We start from the raw sequence: 24,431 nt of genomic DNA, 5'->3' as shown, positions 1-24,431 counted from the left end.
CTGCAATGAGAAGCCCGCGCACCGCAAGGAAGGGTAGCCCCCGCTCGCCGCAACTAGAGAAAGCCTGTGTGTAGCAACGAAGACCCAATACAGCCAAAAATAAATAGTATAAATAAAAAATTAATTTATTAAAAAAAATTTTTAATAGCCTTTTCACATAAATAGTTTTTACATAAAAACAAAATTGGCATAGATCATTAAGTGAACTTGGTCATTGCTATAACAGCTGCCAACAAGATTTAAAAGTCCCTATTATTCATCATTTCTTTGTCTTCAGTAAGACACATGACAAACCCAGTTCCTGGCTTGGGTAAATGAAACACAACCTTCTATCAACAAATTTCATAGCATTTGTGGTTTACCTTGGACTGTTCCATTTCCTAGGTGCACGAGGGGAGGGATGGAATTGGGAAAGGTGAGCGGAAAAAAAGGCACTCAAGTTTCCTGGGAAATTTCGTTCCTTTTCCTAGTGGCTCCCCAAAGGTGTGCTTATCTGCATGAGCTCAGTCTCTGCAGGCCTTCCTGGCTGTGTGGCAGGGCAATGTGTCAATGTGTAGCCAGAAGGGACACAGGAGGCCTCACCAGATGGCTTCGTTTTAGGTTGAATGCTCCTGCGGGTGGTTGACAGCCGAGCCCCGTGGCGGTTTCTGGGTTCAGTCTGAGTCTTCTGACGTGATAGTAGAGGACGTCTTAGCTAAAGAGAACAGGCAGAAGAAAGCTAACAAGAAGGGTCTAACTGCCTGGGAGGAAAGACTGAGCTCAGAGGATTCTGACTATGGTTTGTTCCCTTCTTGGTGGGTCTCTGTGGAGTCTTATGGTTGTTCCTTAACATTCATAGCCAATAAAATAAACTTCTTTCTGCATATTTAAATACAAGTACGCGTTTGATTCTGGCATCCCCTTAGCCACGTCTATCTTACGATTATTACTCCTTTATGTATCCTAAGAACATTAACATAATTTGAAACAGTCACAGTGAGAATATCAGTGACTTTAAGGATACAAAACTAACAACGATTGCTTACCAATCAGCCTTCGCTCATCTAAAAGCTGTAGCTGACCATATGCTAACTCTCAAGGGGAGGTTGATGAAAAACACCTCAGGCACTGGGAAAATGTCTGGTCTCCAAATCAGTGCTGGGACGCTCCCATCAAAGAAACAGCGCAAAGCCTCATTTGGATTTTTATTTAGACAGTAACGTAAAGAAACCCCACCTAGGGAAATGTATAAAGATGATCTTTCCTTCGATTTCAGTTTTAAATTGAATTATTAATCTTGAAACGAGGCAGAAAGGATGGCTGTCTCTGCCTCTCTACAGAAACAGGCCTTAAATCAACCTTCTAACGAATCTTCCATTGTCAGTAGTTTGGCTGGCAAAGGTTTCTGGATAGGGAGCAAATAAAAATATAGGCCCACTTATTTTACCAAGTGATCAGCTTTGCTAATAAGAAGATTCGGAGCTAAAAAGAGAAGAAGCCCCAAACTCTCCGCTTGCCCAAGCACTTACCATGCTTTAAAGTCGTTCTGTACTGCTCATTTCAGGTGGGGAGAAGGTAACATATAATCTTAACAGACATGGGCATTAAAAACTGAGTAGACCTTGCATTTCGCAGGATGACTCTCCTGCCCTTCCAGGGTCTGCTTACCTGCCTCAGGCCCCTCTTCCTCCCCAGCGGCTGCTGAGTGTGGAGGTTCTGCTGGCCAGGTTCACTCTGCACACTTGCCACCCTGTTGAGAGCATCAGCAGTGTTAGTGTGCCCTGGAGCAAGCACACAAGACCATTGTCTGGTGGGTGTTAGTCAAAATCACTTACAGGATACAAGTCACTTCAAAGATACCATTATCTTTGAAGGAAGGTTGGGAAAGAATCCCCGGGATGGGAGTTTTCAAAGGTTTAGGAGGGAAGACGAGGCCTTGTAGCCCCAAGCTGCCAAAATTGAGATTCTGTTTTCAATCACTGAGGCCGGATCTATCATTCAGCAAAACATCACACCCCTGGTTTGGAAGCCACCAAAAGGCTTAAGATGTTGTACGCTAATCTCAATTTTTTTTTCAAGGGTAAGGAGAAAGGTGGTGACGAACAAACATGTACAACTCTATCACATGGATGGGAACACCTTTTAAAATTTTTCAATTTAAATGAAAATAAGATGAACGAATATCAAACACATCAGACACAGAATCCATTTGGGTGAAGGGTCACATTCAACACATGTTTGCAGCCTGAAGTCTCTCTGACTGAGTAAACGAACAGTCGCATAGATAGACAATTAAATGTCTTGTAAAACTGATTTTAGATTTAAAAGGCTGGCAAAGTAATTAAGCTGTCATTACAACTTAGAAGTTTAATATCGAACAGCTGCACCCAAACATAATACACAATTTACAAAAGCAACAACCTGCTCCCCCCAAATTTACTGTGTGTGTGTCTTTTATATATGCAAAAATGACTGCTGGCAGTGGTTCCTATTTTAGTGTTGGGTGAAGCTGAAAAAACTGTCATGGACGCATGATCATTTTTCATTCTGCATGCATGTATAATAGGAATGTATAATGGGAGTGGAGGTGAAAAAAAAGAAATGTATCGTGCCCCAGAGAACACTGTAATCCTGTAGATGATGCCAATGTGATTATTTGGTTAATGGGTAATTAATTTCTGCTTTGCCTTTGCAAAAGGAGAGTCATCTGCAAAGAGTTTTGACAGTAAAATATTCCACAGAGGAATGCAGCGTCAGCAACTGTCCATGAGAAGGAAAGACTGTATGAATTCATTGCTATTTTAAAAAAATGAGCTACCTAAATACAGTCTCCGTGCAGGTGGCAGGATGGACAATCAGACGTTTCCCCTGTTTTATTAACAACTAGTTAATCATCACATGGTTGACACAGTCACGTGTCATTTTTTAAAAGTCTTACTCATATTTCCACGAGAAGAGAACCAATGATTCCCAAATGGAGTTTATCATAGTTCTTCTGAAATAAGCATGTAATTATATTGTAATTAGACCATTTGGGATACACAATACAAAATTCCATAAAGAGTTTTAAAAACAGACTTTTTTTAAACTTTCTTGTTCTCCTGAATATCAAGTTCAAAAGATCAATGTACATTATTTTTATACATATATGGCCTTGTACCATAGATGATCTTTCTATGAAGATGGAAAATTACCCCAAAGGAACAGTGCAATAAATTCTGAGAAGCAATCCAGACTAAGTTGCTGGCATGTTTGAAATGACATCTCCTGATTAATTATACATTTTAACGTGTCTTAAATTGGAAAGAGTATTCAATTACCATAGGCACAAAAGTAGAAACAAGTTTCTCCCAAATACCAAGCAAAGCTTTCACTGGAATGGATTCTTCATTGACATCTAAATGTTACCTCAGTTCCCTTGGCCGTAAAGGGAGGTTAATACTTACCACCTACCTCCCATTAAGGTAGAGAAAAGAAGTTAGTTGACGTAAAATGATTTGAATATGAAAAGTGATGTAACATAGTATGCTTCCTTGTTTTACACTTGTAATGAATTTATTGCTTCTAGACCACTAGAAGGAAGTAGGTAATAAAATGTCTTAAAAATATTTGGGCAGAGAAAATGAAATAGAGGCAGTCCGCTTGTCTCATTTTATTCAGTAATCTGAGATTGTGAGGGAAAAAATGGTGCAAGAAAAGAAATACACGTTGCTCAGGGAGTGTTAAATGTCAAAACAATGGTAATTTCATCATGATTATTCCAAGGAAGGATCAAAAGCATCAAAATTTTCTCTATGGATAGAGAGGCTTATATCTAAGAAATGGATCAAGTTTATAGCTTTAGTAATTAGCTGTTCTATGTAAATGATATAGTATTTCATCAATGGAATGCACATATAAATGATTAAATTATAGGATGTGTCCTTGGAAATACAGCTCAGTTAATATATACATATATATATTCTCCCTGAGAATGTGATGCTAACATGTTTATATTTGGAACATCAAAGTCTGGCTTAACTGCATGAAGAGGATATGTTAATAATAAACAGACAGAGAAATTAATAACTGAAGTTACTTATGCAGAAGAAGTAAGTTCCGGTCTATATCAAATTAGAGTATATACATATAAAAAGTAGTCTCAATTTACTTTCTCCCCATGTCACGTAGTATTTCCGTCACATGTAGGATTTGTGGTGTGTGGACCATCAGGTGTGCAATGTAACATCAACCAGAAGACCATGGTGTTTGCCTGAAGCATCTCTCTGGGGAAAACTGATTCCCTAAAAATTTTAATCTTGGGAATTTGAGAATGGCTGATTTCCAGTGTTTTGCCAAATAAAAAGGCAAAACCATAAGTATAAAAGCAAATAAAACTTTCTAAATGGAAGTTAAAATCATCCTTTGTATTTTTGAGTCACTAAACAACATTACTATGGCAAACGATCTGGATTTTAGAGAAGTAAATATACTTGGGTCTTGGCAGAACTGATGTGACTCAACCTTCTGCAAAAAGCAAAAACACCTTCCTCAAAATGCAAGGAAGTAATTTACAAGCTAGGGAAATTTAGACAACGTTAGAAGACAATTCTGGCACAAATGACCTCTTTTCTTTCAGCATGAAGACTTGGATTGGAGTGTATAAACACATATGTATCTCCTAATGGAATATATAACTAGTGGTATTTCTTAAAGGACAGGGGAACAAAGGGCCATTCAGTAATACAACAAAAATTTATATCACTCATCTCAAAGTACAAAAAAGTGTATTTCAATCTAGAAATAGATTTCATAAATAAAAATTTTAAGTAGAAGTACTGGGTGAGATTAGTATAGAGAAAATGAATTTGCATTTTCATTGCTTTTATCTGTACCTTTAGTTTCAATTTTAATATGGTTAGAGAAATCTGTAGGGAGAGTACAAAGCACACAGCGTAGCCATTTTCCCTGAGTGCTTGCCTTGTGATGGGAGTGCATAAAGCCAGCACTGAAGGAGCCATAAAGCATTTATAGAGGACAGAGACATAAACAGTGGACAAAATCCTCCTCTTCCCTTTCCCAGTAAAAGATTATTGTTTAAAATTTACGTAGCCTCCACAACATCCAAGAAAATATATATATATTATTTTTAATTTTTTTTGCGGTACGTGGGCCTCTCACTGTTGTGGCCTCTCCCGTTGCGGAGCACAGGCTCCGGACGCGCAGGCTCAGCGGCCATGGCTCACGGGCCCAGCCGCTCCGCGGCATGTGGGATCCTCCCGGACCGGGGCACGAACCCGTGTCCCCTGCATCGGCAGGCGGACTCTCAACCACTGCGCCACCAGGGAAGCCCTAGGAAGATATATTTTAAATGCCACAGAATTTAGAGATTAGAGACTAGAATCAGATAAAAAGGGGGAATAATCTGGTTCTCAGTTACCCTATAAGAACTGGTTTAGCATTGGCAAAGTACACTTCTCTGGGTATCACAACACACATTTTCTTAGCTATTAATTCTCAGCTACATAAAAAGTTTGTTTTCATCTTTTCTTTGTAATTTGGGAGTACTTGCCAAGTTTGCATACTTTGAAAATGTGGATGATTATGAGATGGATAGGTTATTTTTATTTTGTTTCACCCAGACTGTATATCTTGTTCAAACTTGAGCCACATTCTTATTTTCCACTGCAATTAAAATTACCCTTACAGAACCAAATAGCGTTGTAATTTTTTTTTTAAGCTATATTTGGTTGTCAGTTCCTGCCTTTCAAAATGTTCTAACGTGTCCAAACCAAATTTAACTCTCAAGTATAAACTTCTAGGCCTAAGTGCTTGAATAACTTTTTGTATGTCTATATTCTTCTGGAGAGAAAATATGGTCCATGGTGTGTTTACTTGTGGGTGGGTACAGGGAGGGAAGAACTACAATGAAGTTTCTGTACTTCCAAGAGCAACACTCTTAAAGAAGAGAATTCTTCCATGAAATATTATTGCAGTTAATTTCCAAAAGACAAAATTTTTTTCTCAGCATAGTGATTCTAACAGGCTTATACTTCTTGCCATGAATCTTTATAAGAAACCAGCTAGCACAGGTTCAAGAAAAATCCTAGAAGAAATTTTCTAAAGGTCTGCAAAATTTTTATTGGTTTCCACCTATTCATCAGGTTATACTATTATCCTGGTCTCTTCCTCATTTAGCCCTCAGACCGACTTGCCCATTTTGCCTAAAACAAGTGCTCTTTCAAAAGCCAATCCCCAGAAAGTTTATCAAAATGTGGGGTTGTGAGGAGGAACGGGGTTTATTACTTTCCGTTAGGCATGCTTGCTTACTGATATTCTTTAAGCTTTGGAGTCAGGTTTTCCTTAGGATTACTCGGGGTGTCTTTTAGGTCCTGAGTGCTCAGGTATGTGCTAAATGTAACTTACATTGTTAATGTCTTACTGCTTCTTTAGGATTTTAAGAGTCTGCAGCACAAAGAAGTTTCATGCCAAAAATAAGAAAGTCTGGAAACCAAATATAAGAAATCTATATCCTATTTTATAAACCCACCTCTTAGTAAATGCCCAAAGTTCCTCTCCTCCAAAGAGAACTTGGTGACATGATGGAATTCAAGAGGTATGATTTGCAGTGTATGGCAAAGGTGGACGTGCTACGGCTGTTGGAACGCCTCTGCATTTACAGAATTATTTAGAATCCAAAGTGAGTGCCTCATTTTCTGGTTTCTTAATGACCACAAATGAATCCAGGTGACTGACGCCCAGAACTAAAACACACCAGTTACAGGAGTAACAGATCAACAACAGATGATCTAAAACAGTCATCAGTGTTCTCCCATGAGCGACTAATTCAACTGTAGATAAAACCTACAGTTTTGGCTCTGAACCACCCTCAGATAGCAAGAACTTTGGGTTTATTCCTATCAACACTGGACCCAGAGCAGATTGGATTGGTTTAGACAACTCCAGATCAGTCATTTGAACCCTTAAGCCTGCCAGAGAGAGCCAAGTCCTTGGGAGAATTTATAAAAATCAACTCAAACTCCTGCCTTGTCTCAGCAACCCCAGACTAGCATTCTACTCAGCAAGAATAGAATTTGGCCTAATTAGAAAAGGCCCGGGACAAAGTCAGCCCAATGGAAGTCTGATTTAATACTTTCAACTCTCAACAGGACACTGAAATCATCTTCCTAACTAGGTTCTCCTGTCTTGTATGTAATATTCAGCATTAAACAAATGAATGCTTTGAAACCAGTGGTCACAGTGCTAGGCTTGGTTCAGAGCTCTTCCAACACTGTGAACAATGAAGGGAAACCTCCCTAAAGACTGCTGCATTCTTCCTCATCCCCAAAGCTCTCGGTAATGGAATTAAGCCTGCACTCTGCAGCACTTCCACATTTACCACCAATAAGAGACTGACCTGTCCAGGCAGGGGCTCGCAAACACAAATGAATGTCATGAATTACGGGGCCAGTTAAAAAAAAGATACACCAGATGATGGAATAAATTTCCCATTTTCAACTGTGGAAGAAAATGTGAAATCTGAACGAGATGCAAAGAAAACAAAGGACAACCTTTCACAGGAACGGCCTCTCAACATTTCCTCGTCTTTGTGATAAAGCAATAAACACGGATGCAACTCACTGTATAATGCAAACCTGAAAGGGAATATTTTATCTTGAGATGGAACAAAGGCACTCTTAGCAAGAACAAGAAGCATTACCCCTAATGAGGATTAGTTGAGAGGTGTGAATCAACAGCACAGAATTAGGAATGTTTGCCGTGGTTTAACTGAGTGTTAAAGGTGCAGTCCCCCTTTCTGAAGCTTTAAACCAATAGCTAAGCCATTACATTGTTCGCATCATAAGACTTCTCTCACCAAGAAATGTTTGTGTCTGATATTTCATGGCAAATTTGGTGGTCATCTTCGTGGTGGGATAGACATTCTTTATGTAAGTGTTGTTTGAACAAGCTACTATAATAGCCTGTCATGCTGCATGCATCAAAGAGAGGGAATTATATAAATCGTACTGACATTGGTATTCTTATTATAGCATCACTGTTTTCTTATCATCCACGGTATTAGCTGAAAGACCTGTCTGGACTGAGGCTTCCTAATGATGGGGAGTTGTATGAAAAGGCTTCTGAAAAAAATGTTTCTTAAGGAATATCAGCAGGGGAGAAAATGATTAGGTGGGATAAATTTAACGTTTTGCATATCAAACTCCTGAGACAGTCCATGGGATAAGCCCCTAGGAGAACTCCAGGAAGTTTTTTTTTTTTTTTAAAGTTAACTTTTTAGGCCATCTCTGATTGAGCTCTGAAGCTGAAAATAAAGGAGGCTACACCTTTGACTTCCAGGCTCGTGTGTTTATGAGCAACAAAGGGCAAGGAATGGAAATCGATGTCAAGACGGGGCGAGAGGAGACAGAGAGACAGAGGAGACAGGGAACAGCTCGTTTCCCAGCACAGACACCAATACACAGGTAGCGTTGACACTGTACCTAGAGAGGCTGCCCTCGGCGGCCAGGCCCTGGGAGTCATCGAGGACATTAGGTTCACTGCAGGAGGGGTAGGGAGATGAAGCATTTAGGGAAAGAAAATGCAAACAAATAAAAGAAAAAGAAAAAAAGCATGCACTTTTCTGCTTCCAAGGACCAAAAGTAAATAAATAAATTTAACAGAACAAGGAAGGAAAAGGAGACAGTCAACCATTTCACCTTGTGCTGGGTTTGTCAAGACCTAGGACTCAAGGCAACGGGGAGGAGGGGCTTTGGGTGGATACGACTCTCAGAGGAGTGAGTGATCTATTTATTGGTCAAGAGTTGGGACTTAAAACGAGCTCCGAACGGACACGGGAGCTCTGGAACACACTGCAGAACGAATCTGTAGAGGACAAAACTATCATTCCTTTGGTAACAATCTGGCTGCATGGTTATGATTTTTCACCTATCATATGTACAGATGTTTCATCGATTAGGATCCTGCTTCTTTCTTGTGTCTTATGACATGATCACACAGAAACCACTTACCATGAACTGCCACAACCCAACTCTTGGAACTGATGCCATTAAGAAAAGCAAAGAAAGAACCCGACTTCACCTGCTAATTTTGCAGTGAAAATGCAAGTAAACAAACGGAAGGAAGATAACCCTGGAAAATTCACATGGAACTCGCATTTACGTCCTCACTCCATCCTCTAGTGACTGAATTGTAAATGTCAAAAGAAGAAACCTGTCAGGTTGGTGAAAGAATAATTAGTTTATCGATTTATTTGGATCACACTGATTTGGGAATTTGTGAACAGAAACTGTGTTATACTTTCTCTCCCTTTCCTTCAGTGCCTAGCACTGAGCTAAGTACTCATGAGGCACTCAATAAATAGTTGTTAAAATGGATGGAATTAAACAATTTAGAAAATTGGAGTGCCCGCCTCTAGAGAATTGTTGTTCACCTAATTGTACACTGTAAAAATAGCAACCATCCCCAGAAAGAGGCTTTCCCTCACACACAGAGACATAATTACCTTCCCTAGCCCAGAGGGTTTAACTATATTATTTTTCTGGATTTCTAGTATATCCGTAATAGAACAAATTTTCTCCCCAGGAATGAGATAACTCCTTAATGGATATGTACAAAGGGAATTGATGGCCTAGTTATTTTAGGTAAATAACCAAAAAACTCTTTACTTAAAATTCCCTAATTTAGACTTTTAGACAGACTGCTAGATAGTTTTCATTTATTCTTGATAGAAGTTTGCACATTTCTAGCAATGAAACATAAATCACCACTTACCAGTATTAACTGCTTGTATGGCTTTACATCTTTTTTTGGATATTCTATAGTTTGGCTCTGATTTTGTTCATATATTTGATTTATAAGACTTCCTTTTCAAAGAGAAATTACCAAATGGTAGGTAAAGCCATCTCTTACAATGACAGTAATCCTTATATACTAGCAAGTTTTGTAATAACTCAGTAGTACATAAATAATGCTTTCTTTTTAAGTATGCAATTTACTTATTAATCTTTTATCATTTCCCCCTATTTTTTCAATATTCTCCAAAGTTTGGCTTTATTTCACAAATTTTATTTCATCTGTACAGTTCAGGAATGATTTGCTAAAGGATATAGATCTAGGGTAATTATTTCTGCACGTAAACTAATTTTATCTGATCATTAGAATGTGCCCTGATTGTTCTTATTCTCCGTGTATAAGTTATACCACAATGACTCTATAGGTAATAAGAATAAACAACAAACTAGATTAAAAAACACATAAGACTGATTCTTTTAAAGAATTCAGTTTCTGAAGTAAAAATACTGCCTCTGAAATAGATAATGTTTTATTTCTTATGTCAGATCATTTCCTATATAACCATATATATGGTAAACTATATGTATAAAGTTTTAAATCTATATTCTTAGAGGGCAGAGAACACCAAAGAAAATGTTTTAAAGAGTTTAGCTATGGAAACATAAAACTCTCTAGGCAGAGAAGTTACCTTAAAGACCAACTTTAGCTAACCTCTCATTTCACAGAGGAGAAAACAGTGGGCTCCTGTTAAATGACCTGCCCAACATCACACATAGTGGCATAGGTCTTCTTCTGCTTGGTTAAGCATCACTACCTCCAACTAAATACTGACGATACACCAGAAGTCTAAACTACCACATATATCAAGCTAGTCCTATACACTTGCCAGGTACTCATTATTAGCTTAGCTGATGTTATAGCTGAAATACAAGAATGTCATCTGAAAGAAGACCATGAAAGAAGACCATATATCTGTTTATAGAAAAATTTTAAGGAGAAACAATGTTTGGATCAGAAATTGAGATCCCTTCTACTGGCCTGGCTTAGAAAACTCTCCGCAAGTTGTTGCCTGTGCAACCCTCGTTGAAAAGTTGTTTGAATGGTCTACTTAACAACATTGATTGTTTGCTTCTCTTTAGCCCTTTTTTAGAATAACAGGAGTGAGTTTTCAGAATTTCTACCTTTGCCCCCAAAGGCAGAGTATAACATATCCATGGCTCTTTACCTTTGGCTGGGTAACATGCCCACCTCAGCCTGAGGTGCAGACATGCTGGAGACATGGCTGGAGAACCGCCTCCTTCCAATGGCACTCAGGAGGTAAGCTTCTTGTTCACTTACCACACTGGGCATGCTGACAGAGTCATCTGAAAGGGCCAGAGAAGGGAGTGTCAGGCAACTGTGATGTGGACCAGAAAACCCAGACCATCTTTGTACTTGGGCTCCATCCTTGGCTTGTATGCAAACTTAGGGCAGTATCTAAAGCTAAATTATCATCCATCCCTTTGTACAGATTCAAAACTAAGACCTTTGGGGCCTTAAGAAACATCTTCACTATTTTTATAAAACCAGAGACTTTAACAGCTGAGCCTCTAGGGTTACTGAACAGTGTCATTTTGAGAATACGAACAGAACTTTGAGTTAAAGTAACTGGTTACTTCATTTGGGTGAGGGAAACAGCTTCAGTAAAACTTCATGAATGTATCTCCATCTTGAAAAAAAAAAAAAGACCTTTGGGGGCTTGGTTTTTAATCTGCACAAAGGGATGAAGGATAATTCTTCCCATCTACAAATCTCCCACCCTCAAACAGCCTTCATGAAATATATGTAAACTTCTTGTCCATTTCTACAAGTAGGTTATTTGTAAAAATCAAGGGGCATCTGCAAATTAAAGATTTCAGAAAAGCTGGACTATAATTTTTAAACATTCCAGAAATAGTTCAGTAAGGGACCTTGTTATTGAACAAATCAAGCATTTTTGAAATTCAAACACTACATTCAGTACATTTCATGAGTTTTAGACTGCTGAGGGAAAGACTATTTCAGGTAATTTTTGGAAAAATATTTAAAAACCTATAAAGTTCAGAAACAAGTGCTTATTTTAACCTAAATTTAAAGTTTGAAGCAGTCTTGCTTTCTCCATAGAAGCTGAAATTAATGTATTCAAATCCATATGAAAATTAACTTTAGCACAATAATTTGTGACAAGGAGACCTCATTCTCAGTGAGCAAATATTGTTTGTAACTGAACAGAAAACACATCTTGACTGACATAGAATTTTGGTGAACTTATGCTACTATGTAAGATTGTCTGACATCATTTATTTAAAATATCCCAAGTGGTCATATTTCTAGTGAAATTTATTTCAAACCAAAGAGGTGAATACGAAAAGTGCTAAAAATTTTAATTTGCTATATAACTGACTTGAAGTTGATTCTTGTTATAGAATGGTATTTCCTTTTTAGATGTGTTCATAGAGAAGAGAATAATCAAATGTGTCCTAAAAACATGAAAAAAATGTGGTAGGGTAGATTGAGCTATTTCTACTAAGACCTTTCTGAAATTCCATTGACTTTTTTCTCTCTTATCCAAACTCATATATCACTTAACACTTACTCCTTCAATATTTGTTTGGTGATTAATCATGTGCTGTGTCATTCACTCTTTTATTTTTTAAAGACTTTTTTGATGTGGATCATTTTTAAAGTCTTTATTGAATTTGTTACAATATTGCTTCTGTTTTATGTTTTGGTTTTTTTGGCCATGAGGCATGTGGGATCTTAGCTCCCCGACCAGGGATTGAACCCACATCCCCTGCATTGGAAGGCGAAGTCTTAACCACTGGACCACCAGGGAAGTCCCTCATTTACACTTTTGTTAAGTGTTCTTTATCAAAAATGTCTGTCATCTCCTCTACAAGACTATATCTAAGATTTTAGAGAGCAGAGAATATATCTTTCTCATACTTTCTTATTCCTCATCTTGTTCCTGCTAGGTCTTAATACAGGTTTGATGATTGAATGGAAAAAATGTTTAATTCAAAGGTGTCAACCCTCTAGCTTTCATACCCCACCTTATAAATTAATACACACCCACATCACAATCACACCACACTGTGTGTTAGCAACCCTGCTGTCATTGGATGGTTGTGATGTTCGAGAGCAGAGATATTAGCAAAAACTTGCATACTTGTAAGTGTATGAGTGTTGGCCTTTGGTCATTGCTATCTCTGTTTATGTCTTCTCTACTTTTCTTCTCTACTTCCTTCCTACTGGCTTGGTCATCCTCTAATTCATAAGGTTACTTGCAAAATATATTTAGCTTTATTGAAGAGAGGTTGTTATCATTTGCCATATTTAAAAATTTTCTGGGAGAGACTACTTCAACCATTAAAGAAAAATAGATACTACGTTAAGTTCTGGACTATTACTAGGACTTATATTGACTATGCGAACTGCTGATCCTTATCTCTCTCATTATTTTTTTTTCATCAAGGTCTTTCATGATTTCCCTAATTATAATTATAGGATTATTTCCATGAGCAATGATTTCAAAACAAATATGTCTGTAGGTCTGGTGCAGAACAGTATGATTATCACTTTGTTATTTACTTAACCCTGAAACTAAATCTGGAAATATTACTGAGGTGTGCTTTTTAAAAAAATTTTTTTAAATTAATTAAATTTTAATTTTGGCTGCCCTGGGTCTTTGTTGCTGCGCACCGGCTTTTCTCTAGTTGCAGCGAGCAGGGGCTACTCTTTGTTGCGATTCGCAGGCTTCTCATCGGGTGGCTTCTCTTGTTGCAGAGCACAGGCTCTAGGCATGTGGGCTTCAGTAGTTGTGGCACTTGGGCTCAGTAGTTGTGGCTCGCAGGCTCTAGAGTGCAGGCTCACTAGTTGTGGCACATGGGCTTAGTTGCTCGGTGGCATGTGGGATCTTCCAGGACCAGGGCTCGAACCCGTGTCCCCTGCGCTGGCAGGCAGATTCTTAACCACTGCACCACCAGGGAAGTCCACTGATGCGTGCTTTGACAGAGCAGTTATTTCTTTCCTTCTCCTACACATCCAACTGTAGTAGGGTATTAAAATACTTTCATTCATCTTAATTAAAATTCTAACCTCAACTCTATTTAATTTAGTTCAGAGTGCAGCTTTTTAAAAAAAATTATTTATCTTTGGCTGCGTTGGGTCTTCATTGCTGCACATGGGTTTTTTCTGGTTGCGGTGAGCAGGGGCTACTTTTGTTGCAGTGTGCGGGCTTCTCCTTGCAGTGGCTTCTCTTGTTGCGGAGCACGGGCTCTAGGCACACGGGGTTCGGTAGTTGCAGCACGTAGGCTCGGTAGTTGTGGCTCGCGGGCTCTAGAGCACAGGCTCAGTTGTTGTGGCACACGGGCTTAGTTGCTCCACGGCATGTGAGATTTTCCCCGACCTGGGCTCAAACCTGTGTCCCCTGCATTGGCAGGCGGATTCTTAACCACTGCGCCACCAGGGAAGTCCCAGAGTGCGGCTTTTTGTTGTTGTTTGGTACAGAGGGGCTCTGAGTGAAGATCTAGATTTTGTTTTCATAAGGCATTGACAGTACACTTTGCTCTAAATGTTGTATCAGAGTGTCTTTGAAACACAACTGGAAAATAATCGATACAGTTAAAAAAACATTAAATGACAGGGGTATTTATGAAACCTTTCACCTTTTACTTTTTAAAACTATTATGCATATATATGGAAGCGTGTTCTTAACTGGATTTTCCCTCATTTCACCAAATCTTTAGAAGCTCCTGGCTGCCTCAGTTACTGGGGACACTCTTAACTCAAATTGGGTTGTATGCCCTCGAGACAGTCTGCTGTTTTACACTCTAGATAATATAGCTGGCTGGTCTTTTCTGAGTCATAAGCATATGCAGTGCTCACTTTTCCTTGCCCAATCGGGTCATGTAAGTACTGACTGACCTTCTAAGCAAGATGGCCAGGAGAAAGGGGAATAAACACTCCCCTTCGTTACTTAACCACAATTTAAATGAGTTAGTGAAAAGGTTGAATACATAAACTCAAAGAAAACTTAGGGGTCACTAAAGATTTACTTTTTGTAAGACAGGAATAAAGACACAGACCTACTAGAGAATGGACTTGAGGATATGGGGAGGGGGAAGTGTAAGCTGTGACAAAGCGAGAGAGAGGCATGGACATATATACACTACCAAACGTAAGGTAGATAGCAAGTGGGAAGCAGCCGCATAGCACAGGGAGATCAGCTCGGTGCTTTGTGACGCCTGGATGGGTGGGATAGGGAGGGTGGGAGGGAGGGAGACGCAAGAGGGAATAGATATGGGGACATATGTATATGTATAACTGATTCACTTTGTTATAAAGCAGAAACTAACACACCATTGTAAAGCAATTATACTCCAATAAAGATGTAAAAAAAAAAAAAGATTTACTTTTTGCCTGAACTCCTACCAAATGACCAAGGATATCAAGGAATTTATAGAAAAGCAGGCATTAGAAGTCATGGGATCAGTCACAATTCCATTTTAAATCCTTTTTGTAAAAACGACCAGAGGATCAGAACTGAGAAAGGTCAGGAAGGTAGAAATCCTTCCCAAGCCCTCATGCACATGGCCAAGCTGTGTCACACATGACCTCCCACCTCCCACCACCCCAGATTCTGCAGGGTGACCTACTTTCCTCATCTTCCTCATCAGTTCGACTCAGGGTGTCCTGTGAAGCCTGCTGGGACGGCTCACTGTCCTGCTCCCAGACTGTGCCGGTGCCTGTGTTGGAGCGTGACATGGTGGCCAGGCTCAGGCGGTAAGCAGAGGTGGAGGTACCCACGGTGCTGATGGATGTCTTCCCTTGGTAGGCTAGTGGGGTTGAGAGACCAAAGAAAATCCATGGTGAGGATCTTGAAAGAAAACAAATGCTAGCTTCAAGCTCCTCCCAGACAACTTATATTTTTTTAAGGAAAGGTCATTCAAATAGTATGTCCCAGATAGATGATCTTTAGGACAAAGTAGCAAATGGAACTGAAAATGGTGGGAAGAAAAAAAAAAAAGAGAGAATTGGCCACTGATGTACTTATAATTGAATAATTTTCTTGGGGGAGCAGAATATCTCTAACAATATAAAATGTTTTGATGTTGCTCCCTCTGTCATTGTTTTTCAGTTTTATTTTCCAAGGCTGGCAGAATGCAAATTCATTTTTTCACTGAGAAATGTACGTTACCTGACCCAAGCATATAGAAGTAATAAATACATTGTCTGAAAGGAACCTTACAACCAAAATTAGAATACATAATTAAAATTGTGTTCTTATTCCCCTTTTCTGGAGATTACAATTTATAAAACACCCCCTTGGTTCTATGTTATATTATTTTATTATAAAGAAGAACATATATTATTTTATTATAAAGCAGAACATTTGAGTAGATTTCACCAAGATTGTATTTGTCAGTTTTTTGATCTTTAATACATTGAGAACAACCCTAAAAGTTTTAGAAAGGAAAAAAAAGCCACATGGATGACAGTCTTCTACTTATGGGTAATGACTGCCCTCTAATGGCAGATAATGATTTATTTTCCTTCCTTGGTGACCTGCAATTAATATAATTATAAAAGTAAACAATACATTCCCAAAGAAAATCTTTTGGATAATGTAAACTAGCCTGCCGGTTTCTATTCAACCCTCTCTCCCTCCAATTTGTGAATTTTAAATCATACAGACCCAGTTTTAAGTCCCCTCACTGGTGTCACTGTCTTTGTGTGTAAGTTATTTAACCTCTCTTGAGTCTCAGTTTCTTCATTCTATAAGCAGACTTTCAGTTATGCATCTTGCAGGTATTTGTGTGGATTAAATAACAGCTATGAAATAATCTATCATATAACAGACACTCAATGAATGAGTTCCCTCTTCCTTTTCAAAACGGAAATGAAGGTAAGAATTTAAATAGGTTTTTTCCCCCCTAGCTAAATATTCAAGAAAAAGCCGAACTACTGAAATAAAGATTGAAAATAAAATATTCAGAAAAGGAATACAATGAAACTCTTATGATATCCCCCTGGATTTGTTTTGTTGTTGACAAGGATCACAGGGTCAAATCTACCAGTTGTACCGAAATGGCTACTGCATACTTGGCTCCAGAAAGAGCAGTGACCTGGAAAAAGAGGCATTCTTTGTAGGTTGTAAGTTCCATGAGTAAAACAAATGGAAAATACCCCTTGCATACTTACCTGATCCACTGTGAACTGCCTCTTTTAGAATTTTTAGTTCACTGTTGAACTCAGCAATGAGGGAGCTCTTACACAGAGGGCGTGGAATGAAACGCCGTTCCAGCTGGTCAGCGATATGTTGTCGGGCAGAAAGCTCTTCGTGGTTCTCTGCTGGTTGGGCCAGAAGCTGAAAGGAAGGCATAGATTCTCAGGTCCTCAATTTTCTCATCTGTAAAATGAGCTAATTATTGTATCTATTTCATAGTTGGTGGCGAAGCTTAAATAAGGTAACGCATAGAAAGTTCTTAGAACAGTGCTTAGGACGTGCTTAATCAATATGTTGTTTTGAATCACAGCGCCCGGAAATCGAGGCACGAAAAGAATAAAAGAGCAGATGAATACTGAGGGTCTCAGAGGAAAAACATGCCTTAACTATCTCATTTTTCCCCATGTTTATTTAAAATCAGATCTCAGTCATGCCCCTGAAGACAAGAGACCATTCTTCAGATCTTTTTATCCAGTCAATCTTTGTTTCTTGGTGGGGGGGGGGGGGGGGGGTTGGTAAATGGGGAGAGGGCAAAGTTTCACCGACGTTAATTAAGCTTTTATTGTGAAGGTACTTCTAACATGAAATTTTATCCTCTGGGATACCTGTTTGGGCTGATTTCTCGTCAAGCATGGTATTAACACGTCCTCCTGACTAGCTATATAGCACATGCCCCGAGACTGCTGCTGTCATCCTGCCCTGCTCTGGAAAGCAGCACATTCACGGGGCTTGTCACTTCCTGGAGGAGAAGCACACCTTGCACTGGATGAAAGGGCGCAAGAGCACGAAGATGGGGATGCGGGTCCGCACGATGAAGTCGAGGAAGTCCCACAGGGCCAGGCCGCCGACCTTCCTCAGGGCCATCTCCTTCACCTGGAGGCTCAGCCAGTACCACTGGCTGCCGAGCTGCCTCTCAAAGCAGACGAGAATCACCTTCAGCGCTTCACACCAGGAAAAGACACAAGTGAGCCTGCAGACCTGTGCTTCGGAGGAACCCTGCCCACATCCAGCTGCCCACATCCACAGCCTTTTTACGCATCTAATTTCTAAATGTCTAAACTCTCTCTATGTTTCCAAAGACTTGAGCGTACTCCTGACTGACAGTGTTCTGACATCAAGACAGAAATTTCTATGGTAAACATGCTTTGATTCTGATTAAGAGCACACATATATCTTTCTTAAGTGCATTTAACTACTATTTTGGAAAATACAGACCAAAGCTCTTCACAGAATTGAAAGGGAAATGTGGTATAAACATGATGTGTGGCTAATGCTTCTAAGAGTTTTGTCATAGTGGCTTCATGGTAATATCAGCGTATTACTCACATCTGAAACTAAAACATGGGTGTTTTAAAATATTTTTCTTTTAAGCTCAGAGATAATATATTCTTGCTAATAAAAGCAAAATCAAGACCGTGCAGAAATGCATAAAGTTTAAAAAAGTAGTCCTTCCCCTTCCTACTCCCTTCCTGATTCCATCCTAAACTCTTCCCCAGAGTAACCAGTAAATCCTTCCAGAAAAGAAAACACTATCTTCCCTCCTCCACCTCTCACGATGTCTCTTGCTAAACCGTATTGGATTTCTTGAACAATATCTCTTTTCTTCCAGATTCTGGCAGCCTTGTCACAATCTACATTTTAAAATTTATTTTCAGGAATCAGATTTCCCAAACAGTGTGTCAGGACAAACCAGAATATTGTAAAAACATCAGAGATTATGGTGAGGGCTTCCTCTACCACCCGGCTCTCCCCACAGGGTTTCCCATGGGGCAGTCAAGGGAACCTGGGTCTTCTTCATAACGTCTTAAGGCCCATCTCAGCATCTAGAAGACACATAGAAATCCAATTCCCTAAAGCCCTCAGGAGTCACCTACACCTTTACCGTCTATTTAGGGCACTTCCAGGGGAAAACCAGGTCATATAACACAGAGAGAGATGTAAGATTCTTCCTTCCGCATCTACTCACCCCTATTCCTCTCCCTCATCATAACAAACATATGAACAAAAAGCAACACTCCTCTAACCCTACCCTGATCCTGGTGACATTTCTACCTGTTATGTGCCTGTTGGCCTTCTTTGGGCTTCTGCCTTTCTGCTTTCCACCTTCACCAGCAACAGCCCAACACACAGACAGGATAGCAAAGGGCTCAGGGATTCTGGTGCTGGATGGATTCGATCTGAAATTTGGCTCTGCTACTTATTGACAGTGTGACTTTAGGTAAGTTATTCAACCTTTCTGGGGCTTAGCCTCTTCCTTCCTAAAGTGAGAATATGTACTTCTTGGAGTTGTTGTGAGGATTCAAAGTGATGATAATGTAAAGTATAGAAAACACTCGTTAGTGCACACTAAATGCTCAGAATAAAGGTAAAAATAAATTTAAAATAGAGGTCCAGTAGCCTGGCCAAGTAACCAAAGGATTCACCTTCATTAAAAAAGCAGAAAATAGAAAAAAAAAAAAAAACACCCCATCAAAAAATGGGCAGAAGATCTAAATAGACATTTCTCCAAAGAAGACATACAGATGACCAAAAGGTACATGAAAAGATGCTCAACATCGCTAATTAGCGAAATGCAAATCAAAACTACGAGGTGTCACCTCACACCAGTTGGAATGACTATCATCAAAAAGTCTACAAATAAATGCTGGAGAGGGTGTGGAAAAAAAGGAACCCTCCTACATTGTTGGTGGGAATGTTAGCTGGTACAGCCACTATGGAGAACAGTACAGAGCTTCCTTAAAAAACTAAAAATAGAGCTACCATATGATCCTGCAATCCCACTACTGGACATACATCTGGAGAAAACCATAATTCGAAAAGATACATGCACCCCAATGTTCATAGCAGCACTATTTATAATAGCCAAGACACGGAAGCAGCCTAAATGTCCATCGACAGATGAATGGGTAAAGATGAGATATATTTATACAATGGAATATTACTCAGCCATAAAGAGAATGAAATAATGCCATTTGCTGCAGCATGGATGGACCTAGAGAATATCATACTAAGTGAAGTAAGTCAGAGAAAGACAAATATCATATGATATCACTTATATGTGTGAAACCTAAAAAAATGATACAAATAAACTTATATACAAAACAGATAAACCCAAAGACATAGAAAACAAACTTACGGTTACCAGAGGGGAAGGGGGGAGGGATGAATTAGGAGTTTGGGATTAACCTATACAAATTACTATACATAAAATAGATAACAAGGAAGGACCTACTGTACAGCACAAAGAACTATACTCAATATTTCGTAATAACCTATAAGGGAAAAGAATCTGAAAAAAAAGTTATGTATGTATGTATGATTGAACAACTTTGCTACACACTTGAAACTAACACAACACTGTAAATCAACTATACTTCAGTTTTTAAGAAAAGGCAGAAAGTGGAGAGAACTGAAGATAGTTACTCGTTAAGTGTTTTCTCCTATCCCTGTCTTACATGCTAAGGTCTCTTTTCCCAGCATCCTCTGTACAGTCCTAAACCTCATGCAGGGCTCTGTGTCAGAATCTAGATTTTATCTGAACCCTACAACCTCACGTCTCTGGCCACCATGCCCCACACGGGCAAGTCCTATGCACATGCAGCCTTGTTTCTTTTTTTCCTTTTTCATTCTCATTGTCAATCACATCATTTTGAAATACATTCCTCAGTAATGCAGTCCAAACATCCCTCCGCCACACACACACACACACACACACACACACACACACACACACACACACACACACACACTCCAAACTCCAAGGACCTGAAGAACCTGTTTTTACCATTGTGTCTGCTTTCATCTTATACTCCCCACCAAGGTCTGCTTTGGTGAATTGAAAAATGTCAGGCAAGATTTTTTTCAGCTTCCTCCTTTTGAGATTTTCTGTTGCCAGTACTCCTTAGTCAGTGCTGTGGCAACAGTGGTCATTTCTCCCCAGCTTAGTTCATTCTAGTCAAGGAGTAGCTGTTAGTATTCCATGGGTCACATGGAATGGTCGAATACTTATTAGTACTCCGCCCAGTCACAGCAGGGATAGGGTAATGGGAAGGTAGAAGTCAAGGGTGATGCTTTGTACGTGCTGAAGTGGCTTCTCTAAATACTTTCTGGATTGAGGTCTTTTAAAATACTTTTTGTAGAGCATGGACTTGAGGACATGGGGAGGGGGAAGGGTAAGCTGTGACAAAGCGAGAGAGTGGCATGGACATATACACACTACCAAACATAAAACAGATAGCTAGTGGGAAGCAGCCGCATAGCACACGGAGATCAGCTCAGTGCTTTGTGACCACCTACAGGAGTGGGATAGGGAGGGTGGGAGGGAGGGAGACGCAAGAGGGAGGAGATATGGGGACATATGTATATGTATGGCTGATTCACTTTGTTATAAAGCAGAAACCAACACACCATTGTAAAGCAACTATACTCCAATAAAGATGTAAAAAAAATAAAAATAAAATACTTTTTGAGTCAAGGTGGAACATAACTAAATAAGTACATATGTATATACATATATACATGTATACATATACATATGTGTGTATATATCTATATCTTTCTATTTCTCTATTTCTCTATCTATCTATCTATCTATCTACCTACCTACCTATCTAGAGAGAAGTACCCACCCAAGTATGCTGCTTGGCTGGTGGACTCTGCCAGCCCTTCCCTGCGCAGGTCTTTGCCTGCATCCCCGGGGGTGGAGCAGTGAGCGGGGGAGCTCTCCAACATGAAGCTCTTGCTTCTGGACGTGCTGATGATCCGTGGAGGCAGGAGCACATTAATGACTGTCTGCAGTAGCAGCTGCACCTCAGGCTGCTCCAGCCATGGGCTGTCTGCCGGGCAGAGTTTGTAAGGAGGAAGTGGAAAGAAAAGCAAGTCACAAGGTAAACTTTCCACGTTAGACACAGAAAAATTCAGCTCTTTCTCCAATGCCAAACTAGAACACCCTAGAAATTCGAGTGCCTTCCCCACCAAGTACAGCTTCTCCTATGGACAGAAGCAGCGCTCCTGGTACTGGGTGTCTCCTCCGTAGTCAGCACCCAAGGGTCCCTGCTCTTAGCCAAATCTCCCGCTTACCATTTCAATCTCTTTTCTGTTTATTTTTTTCTGCTCAAATACTCATAATGCACTGTCTTTATGTTTGAGATAAACTTTTCCTAAAAGAAAAAATCCCCCAAGAAGTAAGAGTAATGAAAACATATTGGAATTTAGTGACAGTGGCAGGATTTACACTAAACCTAGTGTCAGTAGGTTATCCAGTCCATTCTCTGTCAATTCACATCATCCTGTACTTCAGTTAATACCATTTTCTTTTTTTTTTTTTTAATACCATTTTCTTAATTGAAACAATGCTCTCCTGATTTTTGCTGCACTGAAATGCTTTTAAATAGGATGTATCTTCTAGGTGGAGCAGAGACAGTCTTGACCAAGGGCAGCTAAACTGAAAAGAAAGAAAAACTCTTATTTCCTAAGATACCCTTGTTTAAATCATTCAGATCAACTTCAATGACGGCCTTCATGGGAAAAGGAAGAAATAACAGCCTGACACTTAAGAAAACACAACAACAATGATAAGTTTCCTTTAGTTAAATTAATCAGACCTTTGCTTCCAGATCCTACTGTGAGCACAAATGGGATGAGCAGATTTAAAAGCATCCCTTCCCTTCGCTCTTGATTGGTGAATGGGGAGATCACATGACTTAAAGGAAAATCTTCTTTTAAAGCCTGTGCAGCAATAATAGAAAAAAAGATTAATGGACCCCCTCACCCATTCAGTCTGTTTGTTTTTACACAGCATGGAGGAGACGGGGACTCCCTGATGGCTGCCCCTGCAAACTAGGAGTTCAACTGTCATCTGTGCAGCGTCCAAGATTCACCCCAAACCGATACTTTACCATTTGTTTGACATAATGGAGAGCTATATACCTAAAAAACAGCAACATCTTGAATATCAAATGAAAAATCATGACACTTATAGTCTGGTACAAAAACAACCGCACTTCCCCATTCATTTTATCCATGTGTCCACCAATAAATATCATAGTGACCAAAGAAAAGGAGAACTTGCCACCTGCTCCATTGGGGAGTTATTTAAAAATCCTCTCCCCTGTATAAGACCTTCTTCAAGCCAGAAAGCAACAGACAATATAAAAAGAAATAAATGATCTCTGTATACGTGTTGTCAAAATGTATCACTTTAGGGATGTCTTTATTTCCCTTCTGCCTGGTAGCCACAGCGCTTGCTTAATCTCTTTTCCATCATCTAACCATTCTCTGGACGATGGACCATCAAGCTTGGTTGTCAGATAATGGATGGGTCGGTTATCCATTTACAGCCATTCTTTACTTCCCATTGGTCAGAAAGCTTTCTGGTGATTTATCACTCTTTAAAGTTAGGTGACACACAGAAATAGGCAGGGAAATTGGCATTCTATACTTTTTTGCTTTGGGAATGATTATTTTAATTTTAGGAAGTAAAAGAAGTGGGAGAAAAATGATTAAAAAAAGCACCCGCAATATTCAGCTCACAACCATTAAAGAAAATTAAGATATTCAAAGTCTAGTAATAATATTTGAATTTTTTTACTGCAATTCTTTCTGCAAATAATTTAAAACCGGACTTTGAACATTACTGCCTCCTTTAATTAACAATTGTGAGCTGATTATCTGTGAACCATTATTTTCCTAAGGTACTGACACACGTTTTAAACGACAGAAGCGGCTCCTGACGTTGTGGCAGGACTAAATGACTCTGCTATTTTTGAGATCTCAAGAAGAATTACAGAAGCACAACTTTAGGACCAAGCTCAGGGCTGAAGCTCCAGAACTGTAAAAGTCTGGAGATGTTTACACTTCTGTTTCACAGATTTTGCCCAGCCTTTGCAGAAAAATAAAAGAGAACACCATGATCAGGTGCCTCAACCAGCAACGTAATGAGCGTGACAAACAGGTAAGGCAGTCACACCTGTATCTGCAATGCTACAAGCCGGACAACAGCTGTGCTGAAGGGCAGAGGTGGTGAGAGATAAGGGCTGAGATGAAGAAGGGGTAATCCATCAGCAACACTGGAGGGTCCTACCACTCCCATCACCTGAAATACAAACAGAGCACATGACCAGCCTTGACTATTGCAATTTCATGCAACTGTAGTAAGGGAGTCTCAGTCAATGATAATAAAAATAATGATAATGATAATAAAAAATTCGAAGGTTGGGCATGTTACTTTCAATCTGTTCGTGTTGCCTTCTTCTGAAGGCAAGTAATGTCTGGAGTCAGATCAAACGATTACACTGGATTCAGCCAAGGTTTTGTAGAATGTTGCTCATAACTATGTAAATAATGAGAGATGAACCCAAAATTGTTCTAAGCAGGAGACTGGACATACTTACTTGTGGACTCAAAGGAATGCAAT

General features: G+C 39.5%; 1 protein-coding gene across 5 annotated transcripts in view; it reads right to left on the bottom strand.

Annotated features, from left to right (window-relative positions):
* Window positions 1-24,431, bottom strand: part of UNC80 (unc-80 homolog, NALCN channel complex subunit) — a 239,222-nt gene that overhangs the window by 2,399 nt on the left and 212,392 nt on the right. For 4 of the 5 annotated variants that reach the window (XM_079924681.1, XM_079924684.1, XM_079924682.1 and 1 more), the window contains 10 exons: window positions 23,985-24,110; window positions 22,621-22,744; window positions 21,646-21,852; window positions 17,774-17,958; window positions 16,993-17,158; window positions 15,447-15,626; window positions 10,997-11,135; window positions 8,460-8,516; window positions 1,648-1,729; window positions 583-694 (listed from right to left, as the gene is read on the bottom strand). In XM_079924681.1, the coding sequence (XP_079780807.1) occupies window positions 583-694; window positions 1,648-1,729; window positions 8,460-8,516; window positions 10,997-11,135; window positions 15,447-15,626; window positions 16,993-17,158; window positions 17,774-17,958; window positions 21,646-21,852; window positions 22,621-22,744; window positions 23,985-24,110 (1,378 nt within the window). The remainder of the gene's footprint in view (window positions 1-582; window positions 695-1,647; window positions 1,730-8,459; window positions 8,517-10,996; window positions 11,136-15,446; window positions 15,627-16,992; window positions 17,159-17,773; window positions 17,959-21,645; window positions 21,853-22,620; window positions 22,745-23,984; window positions 24,111-24,431) is intronic. The other variant, XM_079924685.1, reaches the window with a different exon arrangement.

The sequence above is a fragment of the Stenella coeruleoalba genome (genome assembly GCF_951394435.1).
Source record: "Stenella coeruleoalba genome assembly, chromosome: 6".
Taxonomy (NCBI): Eukaryota; Metazoa; Chordata; class Mammalia; order Artiodactyla; family Delphinidae; genus Stenella; species Stenella coeruleoalba.
This window is presented reverse-complemented; position numbering and strand designations above follow the sequence as displayed.